At 56.9% G+C, this 27,195-nt stretch overlaps 2 protein-coding genes across 3 annotated transcripts in view; one reads left to right on the forward strand and one right to left on the reverse strand.

The window, feature by feature from the left end:
• Positions 1–7,887, forward strand: part of PTPRN2 (protein tyrosine phosphatase receptor type N2) — a 331,806-nt gene extending 323,919 nt beyond the window's left edge. Inside the window, exons 21-23 of the mRNA XM_081146812.1 lie at positions 2,298–2,362; positions 6,816–6,889; positions 7,658–7,887. Of these exons, the coding sequence (XP_081002938.1) occupies positions 2,298–2,362; positions 6,816–6,889; positions 7,658–7,729 (211 nt within the window). The 3' untranslated portion in view covers positions 7,730–7,887. The remainder of the gene's footprint in view (positions 1–2,297; positions 2,363–6,815; positions 6,890–7,657) is intronic.
• Positions 7,888–23,280: 15,393 nt separating this feature from the next.
• Positions 23,281–27,195, reverse strand: part of DNAJB6 (DnaJ heat shock protein family (Hsp40) member B6) — a 51,386-nt gene continuing 47,471 nt past the window's right edge. For both annotated transcript variants that reach the window (XM_081147978.1, XM_081147979.1), the window contains exon 10: positions 23,281–24,926. In XM_081147978.1, the coding sequence (XP_081004104.1) occupies positions 24,844–24,926 (83 nt within the window). In that variant the 3' untranslated portion in view covers positions 23,281–24,843. The remainder of the gene's footprint in view (positions 24,927–27,195) is intronic.

The following is a 27,195-nucleotide window of genomic DNA, read 5'->3' on the forward strand; positions in this document are numbered from 1 at the left end:
CTCGGTCCGGTTGTGAGCAGGACAGGACATGTGATTATACGAGGAGTGACCGCTTCTGCTCACTGTGTGCGTCTGGGCCTTTGGGTGGAAATACAAGGCTCGTGCCCTCATGGTGGCCACATTCAGGCCAGTGAGAACAGCCACGCACAGCAGACCCCCCGTGAGGCCTGAGAGCACCTGCCTTGGTGAAGAACCACATCCATTCCCTAGAGTGGCTGGTAGTTTCCTTTCTACCTGGGAGACATGTCTCCAAACGCCAAACACCAAGCCTGTCGACTCAGTCAAGAAGTGTGTGTCTGTGTGTGTGTCTCTGTGCATACCTGTGTCTCTGTGTGTGTGTGTCTGTATGTCTCTATGTATGTCTGTTTGTGAGTCTGTGTCTGTATGTCTGTGTGTATGTGTCTGTTTCTGTCTGTGTCTGTGTGGCTCTGTGAGTCTATGAGGGAGAGAACAGAGACGGTTTGTTTTCTTGAGAGACTAGAACAGGCCATTTTTACCCACAAGTGCCCTGAGACAGGGAGCAGTTAGTTGGAAGGTTCTGTGGTAGATCTCAAAACACTCGTGTGCAGAGAAGTTTGCATAGACGAGAAGTCCCTGGCCCCTGGCCCCTGGTCCCACAGGAGGATCAGACAGGCCAGCTCTGCCGCGCCCCCAGCCACGCAGTACAGGTGGGGTGGGGGAGTATAGTGTGGACAATAGTCCTCCAGCAGCAACGTTTTCAACCATTTGTTTGAGAAAACATGTCCAAGCCAAACACAGTAAGTCTTGATGATAAAAGAACATCTACGGGCACACCAGCGACTCTCAGGATCACCAGCTGCCATTCTAACCCGACACTGAAAACGTGGTTTCTCCTTTAGCCACGTAATTCCTCAGGCCTTGCAATGGGAACATCCATTTTTTCCCGAAGTCACCATTGGTCTTACCAGGAGTATAAATGTAAACCCTCCGTTGGAAGCAGCTCACTGGTGGGAACACCTCTCGGGGACACGTCGTGTGGGGACAGAAATGGTCTTATAGGAAAGGGTGACGCTGGGCTTCCTGTCTCCAGAAAGGGAATCTCGTTTTCTCCACGTGCTGTTGTCGAGGCCCCATTCAGACCTGTTCACCTGGCCCAGGTGGTAGATAGTCCGATGGCAGCTGGGGGTGAGGAGATGAGAGGAAGTGCTGCCGGAGGGACCAGGGACATGTCTGCCCTCTGCCGAGAGCAGCGGGTCCTGTGTAGGTAGCGCCCCCCCCGCCACTCATGTGGACGCCCAGGCCCCACGTACCTGCCACAAGGTTATGGGCCTCACAGAGCACGGTGCAGACGCTGCGAACCGGACGCCCTCAACGCCGACGCAGCCAGAAGTCTCCCTGTTCACTCTCCTGTGACAGCATCTACGTCTGTGGTCAGAGGGGATAGAGGAAGAAAGGGACAAACCTGCGCAGGCCCATTGGCCAAGCCCCACATTGCCGGGCTCAAGGCTTCCTGGTCCCTTCCTCCTCCTCCTCTTCCCCTTCCTCCCCCTCTTCCTCCACTTCTTCCTCCTCTGCTTTCTCTCCCTCCCCCTCTTTCAGTTCCTCTTCCTCCTCCACTTCCTCCTCTACTTCCTCCTCTTCCACTTCCTCTTTCTCCCCTTTCAGTTCCTCTTCCTCCTCCACTTCCTCCTCCACTTCCTCCTCCTTTCCCTCCTCCACTTCTTCTTCCTCCACTTCCTCTTCCTCCCTTCACTTCCTCCTCCACTTCCTCTTTCTCCCCCTTTCAGTTCCTCTTCCTCCTACACTTCCTCCTACACTTCCTCCTACACTTCCTCCTCCTTTCCCTCCTCCACTTCCTCTTCCTCCTCCACTTCCTCCCTTCACTTCCTCCTCCACTTCCTCTTCCTCCCCCTTTCAGTTCCTCTTCCTCCTCCACTTCCTCCCTCCCCCTCCTCCACTTCCTCCCCTCCTCCACTTCCTCTTCCTCCTCCTCTTCTACTTCCTCCACTTCCTCTCCCTCCTCTACTTTCTCTTCCTTCTCCACTTCCTCTTCCTCTACTTTTTCTCCTCCACTTCCTCCTCTTCCTCCTCCTCTTCCTGCTCTTCCTCTTCCTCCCCCTTTCAGTTCCTCTTCCTCCTCCTCTTCCTCCTCCACTTCCTCTTCCTCCTCCTCCTCCTCCCCACTCCCACCCCGTGATTCCCCCCGTTTCCCCTTTCTCTCACCCACAGCCGCGCTCCCCCACGAGCCCCGAGACACAGAGGAAGTGCGCTGCCTTGGCCGGCTGCGTGGGGTGACCGAGGCCGGCCTGTTCTCACCTCTCTCCTTCTGTTGACAGCGACGGCGCAGGCAGGAGCGGCACCTACATCCTGATCGACATGGTTCTCAACAGGATGGCCAAAGGTGAGGCACCAGCGAGCTGCCGCTTTGTTGTGCGCGGAGCCCGGGATGGCGTTGCTATGGCAACCTGGAGCCGTGCTCACAGAGGCCTCGGAGAAATTAGCCGTTGTCCCTGTTCTGAGTGGTGTGAAAGCTGTTTGCAGCAAGCACGCCGGTTCCTGAGCTCCCTCCTTTGTTCCCGGCGTCCGTAGTTTGAGCGCCGGGCTTGGCGCACAGTGGCCGCTGGAGAAGCACTCGCCTGACACACTGTGCGATGTCGGGACCACAGACAGGAGGCCTTGGGTCTCTCGGCCCTAAAGCCGTCCAGAGCACCCCTAACGTGTGTTGCCTAAACCTTCCCTGTTATGAACTGTATTTGCAGGAACACTAGAGTCACCCAAGACCCCTGGTGGCAAGGTTGTCCCACTCAGCCACCTTATCTCCCATGAAGCTTTGCATACCTGTTTCCTTCTCAGCGAGGGCATGTGCCCTGCGTCTCTCCCAGTGTGCCCTGGACAAACAGTGGGTGTCTCCTTAGGGACCAGATTTATGGTACCAGTGGGAAAGGGGACTCCTGGGCACGCCTCTCAGATGACCCCGTGCCTTTGCACAGACTCAGGGGTCCTGTGGGGGAGGGAGGCTTGTCTAGATTCTCTGACCCAGCATTTCCCAAACGTGTCTGGAAGACACTGTCATGACACGGTCAGCATCCCAGGCAACTTGGGAAAAAAACACTGAGATGGTGACACACTATGGTGTCTTTTTGCCTGTGAATAAACCATTCTTTCTCAACACGTGCACACACGCACACATGCACTCACACATGCACATGTATGTTCTGTTGAGCCTCCTGCCTCCCAGAACATTGTCTTTTGCCCAGATTCTAATGACAGAAATGAGTTTCTACACATTTTCGCAGGAGCACCAGCAACTCTAAAATAGGCATTTTCCTTACTCCATTTTTTTCTGCTTTAAAAAAAAAAAAAATCTTTAGCCCAAAGATACAGATGCATGAAGATGAAATCATAGCCCATTTTCCACGTAAGATGGGAGAGCTTGAGTAGTTGCCCAGTGCCCTGCGACCTCTGCCCAGAGCTCTGCCCTCCCACTGGGGGGAATGGGGTAGGTTTACTTTGAGCCCTGAGTGAGCTTAGTGCTGGCGACCAGCAAACAAAGAAACAACCAGCACAGATGCATAAGCTCTGATCCTGCTTTTACCAGATTTTTTTATTTTAGATCATAAAAAATCCAACATTTTTAGTGGAAGGTTGGTTGTTCCCTGTCCACTGATGCCACCAAATCTCATCACACACATCTTTTCATCGGGAATTTGCAGAACTGGGACTCTGAGCTCTCAGTGGAAATCGTATTTCTTCCCTTACCATCCACCCCCCCTGCTCCGTCGCCTCGCACAAGTATTTGCCTTCTGTTAAACCAGCTACTTCCAAAGACAGTCAGCTGGTCTGTTGGAGATGCTGCCTGTTTGTCAGACAGGGGACATGGGAACCTGCTGGGCACACGGCCACGTCTGAGGGAAGGTGCCCACAGTGGGACTCGGCTGGCAGCATCTCAGTATTTGTGGGTCTGCCCTGGCGTTTACCCAGTGGGTGGGATAGAGCCTGTATTTTAGGGGCGCAGGTCTGCTGCACAGAGAAGCACCCTCAGGGCGGCTGACCATTGTCCTCACGGTGCTGGCTCAGGTCCCTGCACTGTCAGATTCCCCTGCACGTGTGGACTGCATGCACAGTGCCAGCCCAGCCATGCAGAACTGGCCTGAGAGGACAGTCCCCGGGCCTCTCCTGAGGTCCCTCACCCCCATTCTGTTCTTGACCTGCTCCCCTCAGCCCGGGGCCTGCAGTGTCAAATCCCCTGACCCGGGCAGCCCTGGTCTCAGGAGAGATCAAAGGGCAGAGCGGCCCCTCCGAGGAGAGGGGGCCTTTCCCAGGCCGCCACACTGAGCTGCCGCCGGGGGTTTTGTTCTGGCCCAGGCTGGGCTGGCCACTGCGGCCCGGCGCCTTTGTCTGGCCTGAGAAGCTGGGGGCCCTCCGAGGACCCCGCGTTCATCCAGTGATCAAAGGCCCAACGCCCGGACACGAACCCTTTCTTCCCATTTCCTTTTCTGAAAAGGAATGAATTGCGTGCGGGCCAAAGAATGTCTTTGCAAAGCCTTCCTGCACCCAGCCCAGCTCAGGGCCCTGGTCCAGCGTTCAGAGTGTGCAGCTGGGCCAGCAGGCGGCCCCTCATTCACACAGCCCCCGGGGATTAAGGCCTCGAGCTCCTTTAGGGCCTTTGAGAAAAAAAGTCTAGTTTATTAGCAAGTGGGCGATGAGGGGGAAATAGGCTCACGGTCCAGTCTGGTCAGTCGCACGGGGCTGGTGGCAGGGAGATCGGCACCAACCTGGGAGCGTCTTCGGCACGTTTTTTTCATGGCTGCAAACACGCTTCTGGCTCGTCATTAATATTTTGCATCAGGATTAGTGTTTGGGTTGCGTGCTCCTCTCTCATGGAAAGACTTAGCTACGTGAAGCAGTAATCTCTCTGCAGCAGGGAGGTTTCCAAGGTTGCGCTTTTTAGGTTTTTGTCAGTGGCATCTCTTTATGCAGAGTTTTCCTTTGTTGTTTCATCAGTTTGGGGTTTTTTAAGGAATGGATGGTGGAGCTTCCCAAATATCACGTTTGTGGGTCACCCCAGGTGGCACTGCCCTCCGCGCACCCAGGGCCACCCACCCCACAGCCACCATTGGTACCAGAAGCCAAAGTGCGCCTGGGGAGGCGTTTCTTTTGTTGGCAGGGCCCAGGGACGGTGATTTCACTTCAGGGTGTGAATCACCTGTGAATCGCCCAGCAGGTGTGCCCGGAGTTGCCTTTTAAGCTCAGGTTGCTGGAGGTGGTGCTGCCCTGGGGATGTGAGCAGGTGTGGGGGTGTGGGCGGCCTGGCCCTCTGTCCTGCTCCCCGGTCCCACCTCAGTGATCGGACCTGCTCTGCCCCGGCCCGGCCCCACGGCCCCACGGCCCCACGGCCCCACGGCCCCACGGCCCCACGGCGTGAGCATCTCCTGTATAAGACGTGCTAATAGGTCTGACAACTGTAGCTCCCTCATGCAAGTGGACCATGCAGGACTCGTCCTAGGGGCCTGGCTTATTTCACTCAGCCTAATGTCCTCAAGGCCCGTCCGTGCTGCCGCCTGCGACAGGATGTCCTTCCTCTTTAAGGAAGGTCAGATTCCGTTGTGTGGAGGGACCCGATGTTGCCCCCTCACCTGTCATGGACACCTGGGTGGCTTCCGCCTCTTGGCTGCGGTGAGCGTGGCTGAGCAAACCTCTCTAGGTTTCTGCTTGCGTTTCTTTCGGGGTCCACCCAGCCGTGGAATTACTGGGCTGTATACTAATTCCACGTTTTACTTTTTTTTGTTGTTTGACCCAGACCCGGGTCAAACCTGCAACCCAGGTACGTGCCCTTGACCGAAAATCAAACCCGTGACCCTTCGGTGCTCCCGCCGATGCTCTAACCACGGAGCCACACTGGCCGGGGCCAGGCGTTAACTTTTAACGGCAGATCAAAGTATCAGATGGGGACCAGCTTTGCGGACTGAGACATTACAGAGCAGACTCGCCGAGCAGCACCGCCCGTCACTGCGCCGGCACCTCGCGACTCACCGTCTCCTGTCCGTAACGGAGTCAGAACGCCCCTCTTACTGCCGTGTGGCTCGGTGGACGTTTACACCCAACACTCCTCCAGAGCTGCCCTGCTCAGGGCTGTAGCCACTACCACATGGGGCAACTGAAAAGAATGAAAGTTTAAAAATCAGCTCCCGAGCCCCAGCCAGCGTTGCTCAGTGGTTCGAGCGTCGGCCCGCACACCAAAGGGTCCTGGGTTCGGTTCCCGGTCAAGGGCACGTACCTGGGCTGCAGGTTCGATCCCCAGCCCCGGCTGGGTGAGTGCGGGAGGCAACCGACCATGTGTCTCTCCCACATCCATGTTCCTCTCCCTCCCCCTCCTTTCCACTCTCTCTGTAATCAGTGGAAAAGTGTCCTCAGGTGAGGGTCAAAAACTAAATAAGTAAGTAAATGTCAGTGCTAAAATGGAGGTGCTAATTTTTCATTTCTCTAGTTAAAAAAAAATCCTATGCCATCAAAATTAAAGCCCCTGTGCTACTTTCTGGGATTTAAAATACTCTTTAAAATGCCTCAAAACACGAATTTATCATCTGGTGGCGATGGGCTGCCGTTGGTAAGTTTCGACAGAGGCATCAGATACCATTGCTCAGCCCAGGCTCCCGAATTCCCAGGTAGAGAAGCCCGGGCCTTGCCTTCCTGTGTGAATGTGGGGCGCAGCTGCCGCCAGGCCTGCTGGGGGACCAGCACCAGCACCAGCACCTTAAATTGGCCTCTTAGCCCGAAGGGGACCCGATGGCACAGGAGAGAGGCAGCTCGGGGATTGTCTTGTGTCTGAATTCGGCCCCATTTGTTTCTTGCAGGCGCTAAAGAGATCGATATCGCTGCCACCCTGGAGCACTTGAGGGACCAGAGGCCAGGCATGGTCCAGACAAAGGTACTGCCCCCATCCTGGGACGGGTAGGACGAGCCGGGCCCCCTGGGGTTGTCTCCCCCACCCCCGGGAACTGTGCGGCACGGCCCGTCTCACCGGCGTCCCGCTGCTCCCTGCCCTGCCGGCAGCTTCTCTGTGCCAGACGTGAGGCGTAACAACACCAGAAACTCCAGGAGTGGCGGGGTCCTCTCCTGTCCACAGAAATGCCCCCGCCCCGCCTGTCCTTTTCTGAACAATGTCCTTCTGCCACCCTAAGCCGGTGTGGCTCAGTGGTTAGAGCGTTGGCCTGAGCACTGAAGGGCCCTGGGTTCGATTCCAGCCAAGGGCACGTACCTGGGTTGCAGGTTCCGTCCCCGGCCCCGGTCAGGGTGCTTGCAGGAGGCAACCAGTCGATGTGTGTGTGTCTCTCTCTCCCTTCCACTCTCTCTGAAAAGCAATGGGAAAAAAAACTTCAAGTGATGATCTTGGCCGGTGTATCTCAGTGGTTAGAGCATCGGCCTGTGGACTGAAGGGTCCCGGGTTTGATTCCTGCAAAGGGCACCTCAGTTGCAGGCTCCATCCCCGGCCCCAGTTGGGGAGCACGCGGGAGGCAACCAGTCCATGTGTCTCTCTCACGTGGATGTTTCTCTCTCTCCCCCCTTCCACTCTTTCTGAAAAGCAGTGGAAAAAATACCCTTGGTGAGGATTTGAAAAAAAAAAAACCTAAAAAACAAACAGAAAAACATTTCCCCCTGCCCATGTCACTCACGCCTCCCTCTCTTGTCCCCGCAGGAGCAGTTTGAGTTTGCGCTGACGGCGGTGGCCGAGGAGGTGAATGCCATCCTCAAGGCCCTCCCCCAGTGAGCGGAGCCCCGGGCGGCCTCGAACCTCGTGGGGAGACATGATACCGATTACGTGTCTTCAGTGTAACTGCTTAGTAATAGGTCCCGAAACCCCCATAGTCACTACAGCTTAGCAGTTAAAATGTGTATTTTTGCTCAATCAAATAATAATGAGAGGTTTATGGGAATGTCCAGTTCCGGGGGGGCGACCAGTCCATCCATTTTCACTGTCTTAAAAAGAATTCAGTTTTTCCTTAAAGCTCAACTCACATTCTCAACTGCCAACAATATTGTGTTACGACTGCGTGGCTCACGCATCCGTGTGGTCCCGGGAGTCGGCCTGTGACCTGAAACTTCCTGGGGTCGGATCAGCCACGGGGAGGGGCCCAGGGGAGGCCGCCAGGCGTAGAAACACATTTGCCATTTGTCTTAGGACGACTCGTCCCCGGGAGAAACCACCGGCTTAGCTGGGAGTCAGATGGACAGAAGCAGCTTTGGGACCAATAATGAAATCGTGGCAGCACCTCCATTCTGCTCCTATGGGGGCTGCTGACACCCTCCCCCAAGCACTGCTCACCGCCCAGCACCCTCCACACACACCCCAGGATGGGCATCCTGGGGGGGCAAATGCTTTCCCACCCTGGGGGGGGTGGCCAGCCACCTCAGGCGATGGTGACAGGTCACCTTGGCGAGGTTGCAGGTGAGCCCCAACCTTGGGACAGATTTTTAACTGTAAAAGCGGATTTGCACGTTGTAGAAACAGATGAAAGTTTTCCTGCAGGAAAACAGAAATCAGGGGAACCAGTCCGGGCGTGGCACGCTCTGCGAGGCTCCCCGAGAGCTCACGTTCCCGACATGTGCCTGTGGCCCGTCTCAGGCCTCCTGGGCCCTGCTGGCATCCCGAGAAGACCACGGGTGCTTCACCCACTCCTAGAAAAGGGAAACGCAGGGACACCCATGATTTTTCTTCAGCTAAGTGGGGTCATAGCAACTGGGGGGGAAGTGGGAATGCAGAGACGGCCCAGGGCCTCCTCCCGGGGCGTCAGACCCGGTCACTCAGGTCGGCCACCCGTCTGACGTCACGTGGACACGAGCAGCTAGAGGTGGTTCCGATTTGTCAAAATGACCTGCGAGCGTCAGACTGACCACCCCACACCCTGGAAGAGAAGAATTTGTCTCATTAAACTCAGAAAGATCCCGCCTAAGAAGGGGGCTCCGTGCGCTGCGGGTTTCATTTGGGGTTGGGCCCAAAGGGACAGCGCTGGCCCCTCCCCCCTGCGCACCCTTCTCTCCACGCTGAATAGATGCGACACCCCCAAAGCGGGCAGGCTGAGGAAGGTGACCTGCTGAAGGGGGGAAAGATGCCAAAACACTGTCTGTGTCTTAAACGACATCCTGTGTGCTGTAAAATCCCTGTCATTTCCCCAAAGCTGTTTCTCTTTATCTGCAAATCTAAATAATTAATAGAAGCTAATTTATCTGAATATAGGAAGCATATACCAGCTTGTAATTTCTAACCTCTTATGTTGCAAAGGAAACCCTGCGGTGTGAGGTATATAAATATATTTAATTCTGCCAGATTAAAGTTCCAATTTCACATCTGAATGGTCTTCATTTGGAGATGAGAGCGCGGCTCCTCCCACCCGTCTGCGTCCTGGGCTGGGCTTCCGGCTGCGGAAACATCCCGTGTCCGAGTGTCCGGGGGCCTGGGCAGGGGTCCTTCCTCCCTCGGTCATCCCACCAGAACAGGGCCGGCCCAGGGAGCCAGGGGACGGGCCACACTGACACGCCTCCAGCTCACAGGAGAGCACGCTGGGGACATTTGCGCCCTGACCAGGGGCCGGGGGGGCACCACTCGACTTTTTCCAGCTGCTAGAGGCAGACGAGGGTCAGTGGAGCAGACTTATCCAAAAACTTAGTAATTTCTGAACAGTGCCCAGGAATTTGGGGGCCGGTTGTCCGTCAAAACCCTGGTGGTCGTTCCCCAACCCCAGTTACACTCGCTGGCTCAGTGCCTCAGACCCCCCCGCCCCAAGTAGCTTCCTGCCACGGTCCTGCCGGAGCAGCCACGAAGCTCTGCTTCCCACGTGGTCGCTGGTGCAGGTGACACTGACGTCCCTGGGGGCACGAGCCACAGAGGTAAAGCTGCTCGTGATAAACCTGCGTCAGGTAGAGCCCCTCCCACCATGGATACGGAGGGACGCTGGACAGATTGTACTTTTTAAAAAATATTTTTATTGATTTTCAGAGAGAGGAGGGGAGAGGGAGAGAGAAACACCGATCAGCTGCCTCCTGCACGGCCCCTGCTGGGGGTGAGGCCTGCAACCCGGGCGTGTGCCCTGCCCGGGACTCGAACCAGTGCCCTCTCGGTGCCTGGGACAAGCCCCAACCAACGGAGCCGCACCAGCCAGGGCTGCTTTGGGGCTTTGCGTGGAGGTTTTCATGACATACACGGGGCGTTGTAGGTGGGCCGTGCTGATGAGCCACCCAGAGGCCGTTCCTCCCCGGCCTCCATCACAGCTTACACCCGGGAGGCTGCCCCGGGGCGGAGGCTTCGCGATTTCAGCAGCATCCTCCCCTGGGAGCAGGAGCATGGGCACCGGGAACCCCTGGGCTTTGGGGCAACCTGGACTTGCAGAGCAGAACGAATGCAGACAGACCCCCACCCCAGCTGAACAACACCGGACCCCCAAAGCTTCAGCTTCTCCCCGTAGAGCCGGTGCCTCCCCACTTCTCCTGTCTTCGCTACGTGTCTGCTGTCCTTGAGTGGGGACATGGCCTGGCCCGTTGTCCCCTTTTCCGCCCTGGCACCTGCTGGGGACATTTCTGGGTGCGTCTCCAGGACCCCACCTTCAGGTGTTCCTCTTACCGTGTGGGGCCATGGACTCCTCTCGGGCTCCAGACAAGCTGTGCCCGAGCTCCACCAACCCGTGTCCCCCGGTTGGGCCCAGGGCTCCCGGGGTGGGTCTAGAATGGACACCCCCTCCCACTGGGTCCCAAGGCGCTGGGACCTGGACCATGTGGTTCTGACCCCAGGGGCGAGGAGGAGACGGCACCTTGAGGACCCGCGGACCCAGAGCCAGGAATTCTGTTCTCAGCCTGGCCTGTGGGGCCTCGTAGGAAACGGGGAGGAATGGGGATAGCGGGGAAATGAGGGACTTACAACCACGGCTTTACTTGAGTGCCAGGAATTCCTGGGACTCGAACAGTTAAGGTTTAAAAGGTCCTTATACTTCCACAGAAAAACAGCAAGTGGCAGCCCGGCCAGTGTGGCTCAGTGGTTGAGCGTCCACCCATGAACCAGGAGGTCAGGGTTCGATTCCCGGTCAGGGCACAGGCCCGGGCTGCAGGCTCGATCCCCTGTCGGGGGTGTGCAGGAGGCAGCCGATCAATGACTCTCGTCATTGGTGTTTCTCTCTCTCCCTCTCCCTTCCTCTCTGAGATCAATAAAAACATTTTTTTAAAAAAGCAAGCGGCATTTGTAAGTAGCATCGTCCGAGAGAAGAGAAATCCCCCTCCAGTCACCGCGCGATCTCCGCTCGTCCTTGCACACAATCGCGTTTCGTTCCTCACTGAGAGACGTCGGGAGACACGTTCTGCACGCTCCTCCCCAGGCGCGTCGGGGACACGTCTGGCATTTAGCTTGTCATTGTCATCATTGCCTTCCACGGGTCGACCGGTCCAACCCCAAAACCTCACGCTGTCGCTCATCACAAGTGAATTTATCAACACGTACGTAATGGGAATGCTCGGGAGAGTTTTAACTGTTTGCATATGAAATTACTTCTCCACGCTTCAAAAAAACTCAGTTTTGCATAATCAGTGATGATAAGGGCAGCTGACAGTTACGTGGGTGGGAGCGGAGTGAGGGTGCGAGTGGAATCTCAATCAGTTGGGGGAGTCTGTCCAGAGGTTGCGAGAGGAATCGGACGCGGGGCTGGTCCCCGGTGTTGGGGTTAAGACAAAGCTCTTCAGGTCCTATTAGCAGCCTCCCTCCCCTGCATGGAAAACTGGCACCTAACCTGTCAACGTTTCCCTCGTGACACATCCTCCAAATCACCTGGATGCACGGCCGAGCAAATATTAAAATTAATGAGGCCATTATTTTAATGCAGGGGAAGCAGCTTGTCTCGAAAAATATCTTACAGGGACACATGCATGCACACAAATGTGCACGTATGAACACACGTGCATGAGTATATAATTGCACGTGTGTTTACACGCACTCATACACATGCACACACGTGAACACGTGGACATGCTGACACGTGTGGGTGTGTGCACACGCATGCACACACATGTACGCTCACCACCCCAAACAAATGCCACTGCCGCCTGGCCCTGCACAAAGGACAGCAGCCGCCGCCTACAGACAGCCGCCACCAGGCCCAGACGCTCTGAGTGACGTGGGTGGGAAGCCACCACATCCAGGGAGAAAGCAGAGCAAACTGCATTCTGGGAGTTTCCATGCACGCCAGTCCCCACAACACACGAGAAGTCGTGCTTCAGACGTGGCTTTACTTCTGATGACAGTGGTTCAGGGACAGGGCTGCAATGTGGCTTGTTAATAGACGCCTCTCAGGTTCTAACCTAGTTCCAGCATCCAGTGAAGGGTTCCCAAAACGTACACTGTCCCCCTAGACTGTGTTCCCCACCCCACCCCAATATCAGGCTGAGAACCAAGCGCATGGGTCCCAGAGGCGGTGACACTGACAGTGGACATCAGCCCTGCACCCCAGATGCCCATGGCTACTGTGAGGGGGGTTCTGGGGGCCTCTGGGAGAAACTAACTTTATTTGTGGTCAAAAAACAAACCCGTACACGCTTACGTAACCTACGTGGTGACCCTGAGCTATCTTTCCCGTTGAATGTGCACTGTCTGAAGAGTTGAACTGTCTGTTCTCACCTAAAAAATGTCTTGGTCCTGGCTGGTGTGGCTCAGTGGTTAGAGTGTCGGCTGAGCACTGAGGGGTCGAGGGGTGGACTCCCGGTCAAGGGCATGTACCTGGGTTGCAGGTTTGATCCCCGGCCCCAGTCAGGGCGCGTGCAGGAGGCAGCCGGTCCGTGTGTCTCTCACATCAATGTTTCTGTCTCTCTCTCCCCCTCTCCCTCCCTCCCTTCCACTCTGTCTAAATATCAGTGGAAGAAATATCCTCAGGTGGGGATTAGCCAAAAAAAAAAGAGAGAGAGAGTCCTGGGATTCTGAAGACAAAGCATCCATGCGATTCCCTCAATAAAAAGAGAGAAAGGTCGAACGTCTGCAGGCCACACATTCTGGGAGGAGCGTTAATAGCTTATTCGGTTAATGCATCACCTCATGTCCTGTGTCTGAAATGCCTTGTCCTGCCCCAGCCACCACTCAATAAACACCCGGCTGGGGGGTGACAGACGCAATTCTCACCTTCGCGGCTATTCCATCGTCCTGGAATGAAGATGTTGCGTCTTTGAAATAAGGTTATTTTCCTCCCCTCTCTTTCCTGTCCCAGCCCCGGTCTCTCTGTGGGGTGAGAGGGCCTGCTGGGTGCAGAGCTAAGACAGGTGTGGGAGGGCAGACCCGCCTTGTGGGAAGGGACAGGAGGGGAGCCCGGCCCTCTGACCCCTCGGGCCCCTCTGGCCCAGTGCTGAGGCCACTGTGCAGATGACATCTGAGCCCCACAGGCCCTGGTGACCGGGGTGGCCCCGGGGAAAGGAGCACAAAGCCCCTCCCAGCTGCAGGCTCCAGTGGTCTCCACTCTGGGCCATTTTCCGACAAGTATTTCTCTGCCTCTGGGGTGGAGGTTGGAGCTGGGGGGGCCCTACCTGCTGTGCCAGCCAGAGACGTGAGCCCCCCAGCCCCTGGCCCGGCCCAGAGGGAAAGTGTCCAATACTCAGAAAATGCCACGACTCGCGTTTCTGTCCCATCTCGCCTCTGATCACACACACAGAAAAGGGCGCCCCGAAGGGTCGCGGGGTTCAGTGGCAGTCTCACAAGCTTTTCCAGAACAAATCGCAGACACCGACCTCTGGCCCGCTCTTTGCATAAGAATTAACGCCCCGGCCCGGCCTCTGCCAGTGGCACCTGGGGCTTCGCAGCGCAGCTTCTGATTGAAAACTCGGGGCTTTTTCTCTGTCGTAAGAAGCGAGAAGAAAGGGGGACGCGGCTCATCTGCATCGCAGATCAGCCCGGCGGAGAAAGCGGAGCCTCCGCGATTCCGCGCACGTCTCCCGGGGCTGGGGCCGGCGCCGTCCTAGCAACGGGGTCCTGGCAACCGCGCAGCCAATCGCGGCGCTGGCAACGGAGTCCCGGCAACCGCGCAGCCAATCGGAGCGCCGGCAACCGGGTCCTGGCAACCGCGCAGCCAATCGCGGCGCTGGCAACCGAGTCCTGGCAACCGCGCAGCCAATCGGGCGCCCCCGCCCGCGCGGGAGGGACAGCAAGAGCCGTGCGGTTCTGTCCACGCATCTACACCGGCCTTTTATGAAGAGTCACGGGGCGGACTTGGGGACCGGGGGAGAAACACGGGCTCTGCCGGGAGGAGGTGACTCCGAGCCGCTTGAACATCAGCTACAACCCGGAGCAAGGCCGGGTCTTCTAGAGGCGCGGGGGCTGCCGCGGGCTCCTGTGATGGCCGGTGCGACGGGCCAGGGTCTGAATTTAAAACACCATCGCTCTCCCGCAAGTTTCTTGCCTGTTGTTTGGTTTTTGTTTTATTAATTCTCACCCGAGGATATTTTTCCCATTGATTTTCAGAGGTGGGGGGAGGGAGGGAGGAAGGAGAGGAAGAGAGACGCATCCATGCGTTGCCTCCCGAACGAGCCCCGACGGGGGCTGGGGATCAAACCTGCAACCCAGGTACGTGCCCTGACCGGGCATCGAACCCTCAACCCTTCGGTGCTCGGCCGACGCTCTAACCCCTGAGCCACACCGGCCAGGCCTCTGCTGTGTTTTAATGAAATTCGTCCCTAGGCAGACAAGCCCGGGTGGTGAGGACCGGCAGGCGTGGCCTCTAGGGGTGAGGTCGTCAGTGCCCTGCTTTTGTCTCTCAACCTCCCGGCGTTTCCAACTTTTCTTACATGAGCATTTGCCTTATCGGGGGACGTGCGCAACCAAGGAGGAGCCGCCTCCCGTCAGAAAGCTCTAGATTATGGCCCAATGGCCGCGGCTGACAGAAGGTTCTAGATGGACGCTGGATTTTCAGAACTGAGTGTCTTGCAGCGGAATCCACGGCCCTGACGGCAGGATAGAGTGGCACGGACTCTAAGGGCATCTTGAAGTCTCCGAGGGGCCGTCGGGAGCCTCAAGGCCTTGCCACCCTCAGATTCTATTTTCTAAGGAAAAGAGGCCCCTGGGTGCCATCCCCTTGAAGGAGGCCCATGAGTGCCTCCTCCCCAGGGCACTAAGGGAAGTGACCCTGATGACCCTGCTCCTGCAGGCGGTGACATGATCGTTGGCGGGGATGCTGTGGTCTCTTCCTTTAAAGGCGCAAAGACACGCTCACCGCCCTGGCCCCTGTCTGTCTTCTCAACGCCATTGCTTTCTCTCCCCTCCCTTCCTGTCTTCCAGGCTCAAAGCTGACGCACCAGCACAGGGCACCCAGGAGGTGTTTCCTCCAAAGACAGACAGATGCTGACTCTAGGCACTGAAGGCCTCCTGCCTTCTGTCCTTGCTACCAGGGCCATAAGGAGGACACTTCTCAGAGGGGAGCTGAGAAAAGACCCCAGCCCTTGGCTTGGTGGGGGGAGAGGTTCCAGAGAGGTCAAGAAAGGCCCTCTGGCCCTGGCCTGCCCCTCGAGGTCGGGGGCGTGCAGCATCGGGGGGAATGCCAGCAAGTGGGATTTCATGGCTCTGAAAGGCAGGACGCCCGTCCGTCCCCCCGCAGGGGAGCCCCACCCAGACAAACCCCCAAGCCCGAGCCCGAGCCTGAGCCCGAGTCCGAGCCCGAGCCCGTGGGAAGCAAGAGTGAGTCTCAAAGGCTCTGACCCAAAAATCAGGGAAAGAGCAGAGGAATTAAATAAATCACGGATACTCCAGGCGTAATCAGGACTCCCGGCCTCGAATTGTAATGGTTTTGATTAAAGAACAAATTGCGAAAGTGTAACTACCGCCTGGGCTCCTTCTTGCCTCGAGTGACATGATTTCCCCTGGTGGCTCATGGCTCGGAGGGGACACGGGTGACAGGAAGGGGAAGGGGCAGCCGCCTGCCCGCCATTCGCCCGTCCCTAAAGCAGAAACTTAATTAGAGCTGCTGAGGCCCCCTCAGCCAGCTGGGGGGATGTTGGGGCAACTCACTGACCATCTGCAGCCTCGGTTCCCCTTCCGTACAATGAGGGGTGAAGGTGCCAGTGCACAGGACTTTGTGAGGATCGAAGGAGATCACTTGTCTGAAAGCGTCACCAACAGCAGGTGCTGGGTCAGCTAAGGAATTGCTATTAATAATAATCATAACGTAGAAACAGCTGCTGGCAAAGTGCAGATGGGATTTTTATTTTGGGGGCCATCTCAGGGTCCAGGGAGTCACAGAGTTCTGGCAACTCTGGAACTTACAGAGGACGATGCCATTGATTCACTGAATTACATGTTTTACTGGACAGGAGGTGGGCGTAACCACCTCCAAGGAGGGTGTTAATGGTTTGGCCTAAAAGTACTCTGGGCGTCTTGGCAAGAAGGTGAAAATACTTTCCGAAGGAACCTCACAGCCAAAACTTTGGTGGAAGGGGTGGATCCTAGGACATGCAATCCGAGAAAACATGTTGACCAGGGTCCCAGAGACCTCGCTTCCCAGAGATTGGGAGGGTTTGTTGTTTTGTTTTTAATCCCAACCCAAGGATATGTTTGTTGATTTTAGAAAGAGGAAAAGGGAGAGAGAGAGAAACATGGATGTGAGAGAAACACCCACTGGTTGCCTCCCGTACTCGCCCGGACCAGAAGTGGAACCCGCACCCCTTTTGGTGCACAGGACAGTGCTCCACCAACCACAGCCAGGGCAAGACTGAGAGTTTTAAAGAAAAGAATATGAGCGTGTGCATGTGCCCGTGTGCATGTGTGTGCATGCGTGTGCATGCGTGTGCATGTGTGCCCTGTGTGTGTGCATGTGTGTGCCCATGTGCATGCATGCCCTTGTGCGTGCGCGTGTGCCCATGTGCGCGTGTGTGCATGTGTGTGGCTGTGTGCATGTGTGCGTATGTGCCCCATGCGTGTGTGTGCACATCCATGCATGTGTGCGTGTGTGCATGTGTGCCCGTGTGCGTGTGTGCATGTGTGCCCGTGTGCGTGTGTGTGTGTGTGTGCCCATGTGCATGTGTGTGCGTGCACACTGTGGTAGAACATTTGAGCTACGACTGTGAAATGTCAAGCACACTATCTGTCAGCACACTCGGTTACAGGTGTGGCCCCTCCTGGAGGACGCTGGGGTCCCGTCACAGCCGGCACACTGCTGAAACTCCCTCCTCAGACACAGCCTTTAGAAAACCCAGCTCGGTGTTGGTTCGGTTGAAGCTTTTTGAATTAAATGTCTTCTCACTCACATGCCCTGAACATAGTACCAGGCGTTTCTCCATCAACTTTGCAGACTTGACTGGAGCCTGATCGTTGCTGAGGCTCCAGGCCAGCAGTCACGCTGCTCACAGAGACTGGCCTCCAAATAGCTTCTGGTTGTTCCCAAAGGGAAACACTCTCACCAGACAACACATTTCCCCTCCTGATACTAATCCAAAGACTCTTTAGTTGACACATCACTGGGCAAACACACGCCCTCCCAGGGTGGCTACTCTGAGGGGCAGCAATTTGGGTGGGTAATTTCAGTCTCGACACCACGGCTAGGCCAGAAGTAGCTTGTCCCTGCAGCAGCCCCAGCGTGATGGGACTGAACGTAAGGCTGGCCACTGGTCCACAGTGCGTTTCCTGGACCTGATGCGTTACGCAGATGAACCCCGGGCTCCGGAGGGACAACTGGGCGTCTGAGGACACCAGACACACTTGTATGAGCTTGGCTCCCACTTCAGTCACCGCCATCAGCTCAGACCCACAGGCAGGTGTGACCGTATCCCCGTGGCTGCAGACTGGGCTCTCGGTTTCCCTGTATGAGTCTGAGCACCATTCATCCAGGGACAAAGCTCGGCTCTCTGGTGATGAGCTGCTTTCTAAACACCGTCCACACAGGCCCTGGTCGCCTGCAGCCTTATTTTAGGCTCCTGGCAGACGGCACGCACCTGACCGCTGGGTCTGACTCCTCCGTGGAAACATGGAGCAATCAATGGAGCGAATTAGAGCTACGTGCTCAGCCCTTCAAAGTTAGATGCTGTTCTAGACACGTTCCTTGGACCCGCTGCAGAAACTCCCTCCACCCTGAGAAAAAGTGCTTTCAGCTCTGGCCGGTGTGGCTCAGTGGTTAGAGTGTCGGCCAAGCACTGAAGGGTTGAAGGTTCGATTCCTGGTCAGGGGCACATAGCTGGGTTGCAGGTTCGATCCTGGCCCCCGTCAGGATGTGTGTCTCTCACATCAATGCCTTTCTCTCTCCCTCCTGCCCCTCACGTCCCTCTCTGCCTTCCACTGTCTCTAAAAATCAATGGAAAAAATATCCTCAGGTAGGATTCACAAAACAAAAGAGAAAGAAAACAAGTTGCATCGCCCCCCAGACTCGCCACAATGTATCTGATGAGAGGAACGTTAGCACCTCAAAGCAAAACTGTTTCTGTGTCATCAGATCAGAACGACTTGCAGAAAGGAGACAAGATTCTCAGTTTGGGGAAATCTCGGAGCTTGTTGGTAACCAGCTCCCTCGTTAGTCACCACAGATGGTGTGTGACAAACGGGAAGCTGGCGGTGTCCCTGCTGCGTCGTCACCCAAGCCGACGGCCCAAGGTCACCTCACACCACTTGGGTCGTTTATTTCAAAGAAAGTTCCTGTGTTTTTTTAACTTCGGCTTTTAATATTTGCCACATTGTTTAAAAATAGGTTTTTATTGATTTCAGAGAGAGGAAGGGGAGGGAGAGAGAGAAACATCATTGATGAGAGAGAAACACCGATCGGCTGCCTCCTGCACGCCCCCCTCTGGGGATCAAGCCCAGCGTGTGCCCTGATGGGAAATCGAACCCGAACCTCTTGGTTCACGGGTCGACGCTCACCCCCTGAGCACACCGGCCGGGCTGGAAGCAATGGTAAAGAGAATGTCACTTACTCGATTAGTTGGTGACCACCGGGAGTTTTCCTGGGTTTTGAGACAGTGTCTTAGTTTGAATTAGGGATTTTGTTTTGAGGCAGTGGCTGTGGCAGGCATGTCGAATATTCCAGAGCCCTCTCTGCGTCTGACGCAGGACACAGGGGCCCTGGCTGGGCGGCTTAGTTGGTTGGAGTGCCATCCCATGCTCCAGAAAGGTTGCAGGTTCGATTCCCGGTCGTGGTGCGTGCAGGAGGCGGCTGATCAGTGTTTTTCTTTCTCTTCTATCTCTTTCTCTATAAAAATCAATGGGGCCTGGCCAATGTGGCTCAGTGGTTGAGTGTCGTCCCATGAACCAAAAGGTCGCCGGTTCGATTCCGGGTTGTGGGTTGGATCCCCATTGGAGGGCGTGCAGGAGGCAGGTGATCGATGTTTCTCTCTCATCAGTGGTTCTTTTCTCTCTGTCCCCCCTTCCTCTCCCTAAAAATAAATGGGAATATATCCTCAGGTGTGGAGTAAAAATAATAATAAATAAATAGGACACGAAGGGTGAGGGTTGCCGGTGGCGCCCCCTGGAGGATTCCCGGGGCGGGACAGTGCGGGGGTTCCCCTTTGCTTTGTCTTTTACTGCCCAGGCCCTTTGAGATTTTTTTTACCTCGGTCTTCATAGCAATTTGTCAGAAGTAAAGGACAGCAGGAGACACAGAGGTCACACTCTTTGATGTTGTAAAGTGTCAGGAGAGAGAGACACCATAGGCTTAAGCGAGAAGGAAACTGGGAGAAACAAAGACCCCGTTTGTCAGGATGTTGCTCTGCACCTGCAGAAGCTGCTCACGGTAAACGTCTGGGCTGAGCAAACACCCGCGTGTTCCCACCGAGAGCTTCGGAAACAAAAACAGGGGTGAGGTGACCGGCTTCCCTCCGTCCCCGCCGTGGGACCAGCTCACTCCTGAGGGCTCCGAGCTGAGGCTGGTGGGCTTGCCGTGAGCTCCGTGTGACAGGGACGGGGGCCACGCAGGGCTCGGCTTAGCTGGGAGGTGCTAGAAATATTAATAGATTTTTCTTTTTCTGAGCCCAGGAAACCACAAATCACCATTTGTCATGTTATGTGAGTAAAGGTGTAGAAATGTCCTTGGCGTGTGAGTGTAGAGAGGAAAATGCTGAACTTTTGCTGGAGCCTAATGTTATTACTGAAACTTGTGTCCTCGTGAACCCTTATTTGAAAGGGTACGGACTGGATGGCAAACTCCCCATGGCCCAGCGAGCGTAATTACCCACCAGGGGGCAATGTCCGGGCTCGGGTGCCCTCCCCCCACAACTCATTCAGCCTTAATGAACATAATTAGTAAGACTAATTTACTTTCCTGCACGCGTATGCATGTCTGTGCACATGTGTGTGGTGTGCGTGTCTGTGCACATGCGTGTGGTGTCTGTGCACATGTGTGTGCACACGTGTGTGGTGTGCGTGTCTGCACATGCGTGTGGTGTGCATGTCTGTGCACATGCGTGTGGTGTGCGTGTCTGTGCATATGTGTGTAGTGTGCGTGTCTGTGCACATGCGTGTGGTGTCTGTGCACATGTGTGTGCACACGTGTGTGGTGTGCGTGTCTGCACATGCATGTGGTGTGCATGTCTGTGCACATGCGTGTGGTGTGCGTGTCTGTGCATATGCGTGTAGTGTGCGTGTCTGTGCACATCCGTGTGCGCCGCGGGTGGAGGTGGGTCTCCTGACCACAGCCCTGGTTTCTTTTGTGGAGGCGCCCTCCTGTGGCCACAGGGAACATTGCACCATGAAACGCCACCTTGCCCACGCGGACCCCCAGCAACTGATTTCCATGCCAAGACCTGCGGTAAAAAAATTCCCACGAAGCTTTTTCAGAAAATATTTTATTTGGGGTTTGAAAAGTTGGGACACTGAAATATTAAGGCACAGAAACCCCATTGAAGCTGGATTTCTGAGAGCAGGGTCTGCGTGCCAAGACGGTGCTGGCGTCTGGGGCACTGCAGCAAATCGCCACACGCTGGGGCTCACGACACGGACACTCGTCCAGAGTCTAGAGCAGAGGCCAAGGTGCCACGGGAGCTACTGTTCGTCCCACAAACTACTCTGCTTCTGGGGTCCCCTTCTCTGCAGAGTCCCGCTAGGCGGCGCTGAGCACGGACTTCTGTCTGTCCTGTAGCGTGGTTAGTGAGGTGCTGTCCCCTTCTTGCAGGCTCATGGTTGGCTCTTAACTGGCGGCTTCCCAAGGCATGGTGGGCGAAGGGGGGCGGGGGGTGAGGACAGAGAAGAAAGGGCCACCCGGCAGGACCCACACCTGGTGTCCAAGGCCACTAACACCAAGGGCGACCTGTCAGATGACGTGACCCTTCCAGGCCATCAGAAGACGCAGTGGTCTCCCGTCCTGAAGCAGCGGCACCTCCTGTGAGTGTGGCACCTGGGACGTCACCTCTCTGGACTCCACCCTGGTTCCAAGCGTGGGGGACGGTTGCAGGTTTACTTAAATGTAACAGTCATAACTGCCTATACTAGGTATGCATATACCTAGTGCATTTGTTCATATGTGTAATAACATGCTTGTACGCACTGAAATGAGACGAACCCAAAAGCAGGCAGCACCATCTCCCCGCCCGCCCTGAAACATGGCGCTTTGTGCAGATCCGCCAGCCTTGTGCAGACACCAGTTCTGTGCTCAGAGTGACCACAGGGCCAGCTGTGTGGTAGCAGAGGCCTCCCATCGATTGGCCAGAGCTCGGGCCCCACGCGCACTCCGAGGCCCGGAATGTACATGATTTCCTGGGGCCCGTGTTCTCAACGGTGGCAGGTCAGTGACACAGCCGAGCTCAGAGGACAGAGAGCTGAGGTCACAGCGCTGCCCGAGCTCCTCAGCCTCCAGGAGCCCACGCACTCCCTTCCCACCACCCGGGTTGATGGAGGAGATTAAGGACATGTTGGCAGAGGTGTGCCAGGCCGAAGGGCACAGCCTGGGCCACCCCCAGGACAGGCAGGGTTCCAGAGGCGTGGGCAGTGGACTTGGGGCTCAGCCGTGCCCTGGGCCCTGTCCTGTCCCATCTAGGGCCCCATCAAGCAGACCTTCCAGACCCAGGACTCCATGAGCTGAGCCCCAAGGGTCCAGACCCGGACAGCTGGCCACCTCGCCGTGAATCCGATACACTTTCTCGAGACAGGGAAGATTCACGGGCCGGTGTCATCCGGAGCTATCCCGGGTCGCTGTGTAATGTCTTGTCAGAGAAACAATCATTTTTATGCCATAAAACCCGGGTCCCGTCTGTCCACTGAGAATGAATGCAGTCAAGCGGAAACCTATAAAAAAACCCCAGGGACAGAGGCAGAGTCGCGGCTGCTGACGGGCCTGTGATCAGCTGCCTCCACTGCGGTGTGGGGGTCACCACTGCTCGGCCAGAGCCCGGCTGGTGTCAGGAGAGCGCGGGCGCTGGGGCCTCAGCAGACAGGACTGGCCTGACGGAGCAGCTGCAGCTCAAACGTCTGAAACGTCCCCGCTGACCTTGCCATCCAGTGCTGCCTGGTGCCCGGTGACACCCCCTACCCAGGACAGAACTTTTGGTGGCATCGCTTCCTGGCTCCCCTGGGGAGAAGCTGGGAATTCTGATAAACACTCGGCGATTTTCTAAAGTTAGGGTTTATCTGAGAAGCTAGCCACTCGCTCAGGGTCACCTGGCCAGAGGTGAGGAGCCAGGCCGTCCTGTGTCTGCAGTGACAGTGGTCACTGTGATGAGCTCCAGCCGTCAGCCACAAGAGAAGGTGAAGATGCCTTAATTCCCATCGCACCCTGGGCTGGTCCCAGAGAGATGCCCATATGGCGCCTTCAGTGTGACCTCAGGGAGGGCCCCCGGTCACCCCCACCCCAGTGACAGCCGCTGACTGGAACACGCTGATGGGGCCATGAGAGTAAGAATGGGACAGAGGGGGTACCGGGTGCCAGGCAGGTAAGTGTACTCCGGGGGACCCTCTGTGGGTGGCCAGTTGCCAGGGGACCTGTGAGAGCTGGAGGGGACAGGGAGGGAGAGGATCTGAACTAGAGGCTGGAAGGGGCCCAGCACCCAGTGTTGTCCCTCAACAAAGCCACTGCTGGGGCCAGGGGCACCTTCCTGTCTGCCCAGCAACCCCAGCAGCTTCAAGATGGGCAGGGGACGTCCCCGTGGTGGTGACATTGTGGTGGGACCTGCTTAGGACAGCCCCTCCTCACAGCAAGGCCGGGATGTTGGGACAGAGCTGGGACACGTCCATGGCCAGGAGAGCCCGGAGTTCGTCCCCTCAGTGTCCCCCCACCCCGTCCAGTGTCCCCCAAGAGGGTGGTTTCCCATGTGTTCAGTGGGGTGTCAGCTTTAAGGAATTTCCTCGCCCAGCACACAGCTCAGGACCCAGCCTTCTGCCCCAAACACCAGCTTTTCATAACTGAGATGGTGCAGAACTGCTTTTATTTAACAACTAATGACAGGGCAACTCACAACATGTGTAAATGATGGCACGTGAGCCACAAGTGACACTCACACTTTATTTACGCTGGTGGCAATACAGGTCACGCTGTCACGACTACGTTCCCACAACAAGCGTCACACCAGGGGCCCCGTCCTGCAGCCCCCCCCCCCAACCACCAAAACCAAACAAACAAAAGCGAACGTCCCTGGGACAGTCATGTTAGAACCACAGACATCAGCTTATCGGGCGGCCCGGCCACAGGGCTCAGCCACAGCACCCTGGCCTCCACGCTGCGGGTTCGAGTTGCTGGCATTTTTATGTCACGTCCACGCTTTGCGCACCCCCTTGTTTCCACGAGAGAGAGGAAAAGGCGGGTGAGCAGCGGGCTCTCGTGTTAGTGGAGGAAGCGTCACCGCAGGGGGCAGAGGGTTAGGCGGCAGATCATGCAAAGAAAGCACCACAGAGGCGGCGAGAGTCTGGCTACAGCAGGATTCTCGCAAAGGAGCCGATGTTTACAGACTGAAATACTGAGTCCCGAGTACCTGCTGGTATGTGTGTGTGTGAGTGTGTGTGTGCGTGTGTATGTGTGTGCGTGAGTGCGTGTGCGTGTGAGTGCGTGTGTGTGTATGAATGTGTGTGGGTGTGAGTGTATGTGTGAATGTGTGTGACTCTGTGTGTGTGTGTGAATGCGTGTGTGAGTGTGAATGTGTGTGAGTGCGTGTGTGTATGAGTGTGAATGTGTGAGTGCATGTGTGTGCGAGTGTGTGTGTGACTGTGTGAGTGTGTGTGTGTGTGTGAATGTGTGTGTGACTGTGTGTGTGTGAGTGTGTGAGTGTGAGTGTGCAAACAGCCTAATTTTCCGCGGCACACCCTAAACTCAGAGCCAGAGATGGTTTTAAGGAACAGAGTTTCGCAGAGCCCTGCACACATGCTACAAGGAACAACTATGGGTCCAGAGGGAAAAGGGGGGATTTGGCAAAAATTAAAGAATACTTAAAGTCAAGCTGGGCGACTCAGAGACGACCAGATTTAAAACCACAGATACAGGTGACCCACGAGGCCAGGCGCTGAGGCACAGCTCTGCGACCTGAAGCTAAGTACCTGCCGGTCGTGGCTCAGGCGTGATGTGCGACACCTGGGGGTCCCCTACACTCCGCCGCCCTCCCATCCCCGACGCCGCGCAGCCTCGGGGAAGGAGCCATTCTGCGGACACTCACCCGGGGACCTGTCTGGACCTCACTGTCTCGCCTCTAAAGCTACATCAGGAGTTTGCACAGCAGCTGAACCGCCGAGAAGAATGAGCTAGAGCCTCACCCGCGCTGCAGGAAACGCTATCTTAGTGCTGGGAGAAACGCGGAAAGAACGGGCGGCTCACGCCACCGCCACCGTGGTCGTCAGGCCCGCGGCTGCCCGCTGGCCTGATCCAACAGCCACCGGCGTCCAGGTGCTGTGGGGAGGTGTGTCCCGGCCGGGCGAAGCGGTCGCCCCACCTAGCGTGGGCACCCCCGCACAGCGCCGCGACGCCCGGCGGCCCCGCCGCTCTAGTGCTGCCCCTTGGCCGATTTCTTCTTCTTGGACTCGTCTCTGTGCTTCTGCTTCTTCCGCTTGCTGCCTTCTTTCAGTCCTAAGGAAACACGGCGTGTGAAACACTGCGCAACGGCAGCCGGCCCCCCACCAAGAGCCAACCATGCTCCGATGTCCCCACGGTAACAAAACACATGACAAGGGAAAGTCACGCATCTTCACGTCTCCAGGGTCCCCGCCTAAAGCTCAGCGAGACACAACCGACTTAAATTGTGAGAAAAACCTTGAACACAGTTCACAGGGGGCCTCGGCCGTCACGTGACCCTGTCTGGGGTCCCACCTGGCACCCCCCAGCTTCCTCCTCCAGGGTCTGCTCCGCGGGAGAGGCGGCGCCTCCGTGAGGACGAACCGTCCCCCTTTCTCCCAGGGAGCCTGACGGAGGCCTCGGGACAGACAGGTGACTGTCCCTGCTCACCCTCCAGTCTAGAGCCAGCACGAGGACCTCTGAATTCAGTTCTGCAGAAACGGAGCCGGGCCGGGGTCGCTGCGGCTCCAAGGTCACCTAAACGCATTCTCAAGACTAACTTTCAAACTAATTTTACAGCTTAACCTCTGGTCCTGAGCTCACCCATCCTAAGGACTCAGCTCAGGGTCACAGTCACGTGGTCCCCACAGGCAGCCCGCGTGACCCGTGCCCACACCTGGCTCACGCCCGCTGTCCCCCTGCTACCAAGTGGAGGCCAACAGAGCGGGGCCCTCTCGTGCTGGGACAGCCGCAAAGACGAGGCGCCAGGAGCCCCTCGGTTCTCACCCGTGACACTCAGGGCCCTGCTTGCCAGCCTCCGCCAACGACTCAGAGAACTGGCCATGCCAACTCCCCTGCGAGGGCTCCGAGCGCCCTCCCAGTCCTGCCCGCCCTCGCCGTGCCACCCAGGCCACGTGTTCAGGGGGGTTCCTCCCAGCGTGCGTGGAAGAAAAGGCGCGAGCTGCGCAGATGGCGAGGGTGGGAGGACCCGCTCACAGCCCCAGAGCCAAGGTGACGCCACCGGACCTGGGGCCAGGAAAGGAGAACCTGACAGAGGAAGACGGCGGAACACGCACGGGACCAGGGCCGTTTGGGAACGTGTGGTGTGTCCTACACCGGATCTGATTACTGGTGGCAGGTGGAATGGAGGCGACGCCAGGTGGGCCACGGTCGGGCCCACACAGGTCCTTCTTCAGTGAAGAAAACTGGGGACCAGTCCGGGTCGGCTAAGAGGGGGGCAGGTGAGGGCCCACGGCTTCCCGTGGGGGGTGGATGCCCCAGGAGTTGGGGAAAGGGGTGGATTCCTCACTTACATTCTTATTAAATAGGACCCCAGACTAAAGGGGTTCAATGGCCAGACATGGGCCTCCCCCGGCAGGTGCCAGATCCCTGCGTCTGGGCAAGTCCCAGACCCGCAGCCCCAGCCGCAGACCAGCCAGACCAGCGGCCCAGGGAGCCGGGCGGCAGCAGGCGCGGGGCCTCGCTCTGGTGGGGAGGTTTCTTCAAAATCGTGTGAGGAAACGGACGTCTGACCGAAACCCTGTCCCTGTCTGATTCCAACGGGCCGGACCCACAACTGCGTTTCTGTCCAACGTCTCAAACTGGGGGAGCGCAGTGAAAACAGCTGGTGTCTGGGTGCGTGCCCACCCCTAGGCGCACGCACCAGGCTCTGCAGTGACCAACGGGGCCGCTTAGGGTCTGAGGCCTCTCGGGTCCCCAACCCTCCCGAGCATGGCTCGGCCACGCGTGTCGCACACCCTACGCCTGCCGCCATCTCGTGTCCCTAACCTTCAGCCGAAACAGCGCCAACCAAGGCCCCAAACCAAGAAATAAGGTGCTCGTGGGAAAACCCGGCCTGTCTGACGCGGAGGAGCCTGGAACTGTAAAGAGACGGGGTCCCTCATGATCCCGGGGAGGCCACGCTGTCGGGTCTGAGGGCGGAGGGGAAACGGGGACGGGGGTCCGTTATAAAACAGGATTACTTTGCTAGTTCCTTAAAATGTTCAATGTTTAAATCAAAATAAAAAACACAAGAAAACGTAGGGCCTCCCATCCTCCGAGCTCCCTGGGAAGGACACGCCTCCATCACTCTGGACTGTGGGTGTCACAGCCGAGGGCCCTCACCGGGGCCGCCCCTTCAGGCCGATGCTCCCTCTTTCAAGGTCCCTTGGGGAGGGTGGCTTTGTAAGGAAAGCAAGTTCTCAGCGGAGAAGCAGAGACAAGCAAGTTAGTTTCACTGAAAGACAAGCTCCCCAACCTCTCAGCAGCTCCTGCCCGGCCGTTAGTCCGTGAGTGGCCGTTCGTTAGTCCCGAGAGCGAGGGGAGCGTCTGCAGCATTCCGGGA

Source organism: Miniopterus schreibersii (assembly GCF_964146895.1).
Source record: "Miniopterus schreibersii genome assembly, chromosome: 9".
NCBI classification, from domain to species: domain Eukaryota; kingdom Metazoa; phylum Chordata; class Mammalia; order Chiroptera; family Miniopteridae; genus Miniopterus; species Miniopterus schreibersii.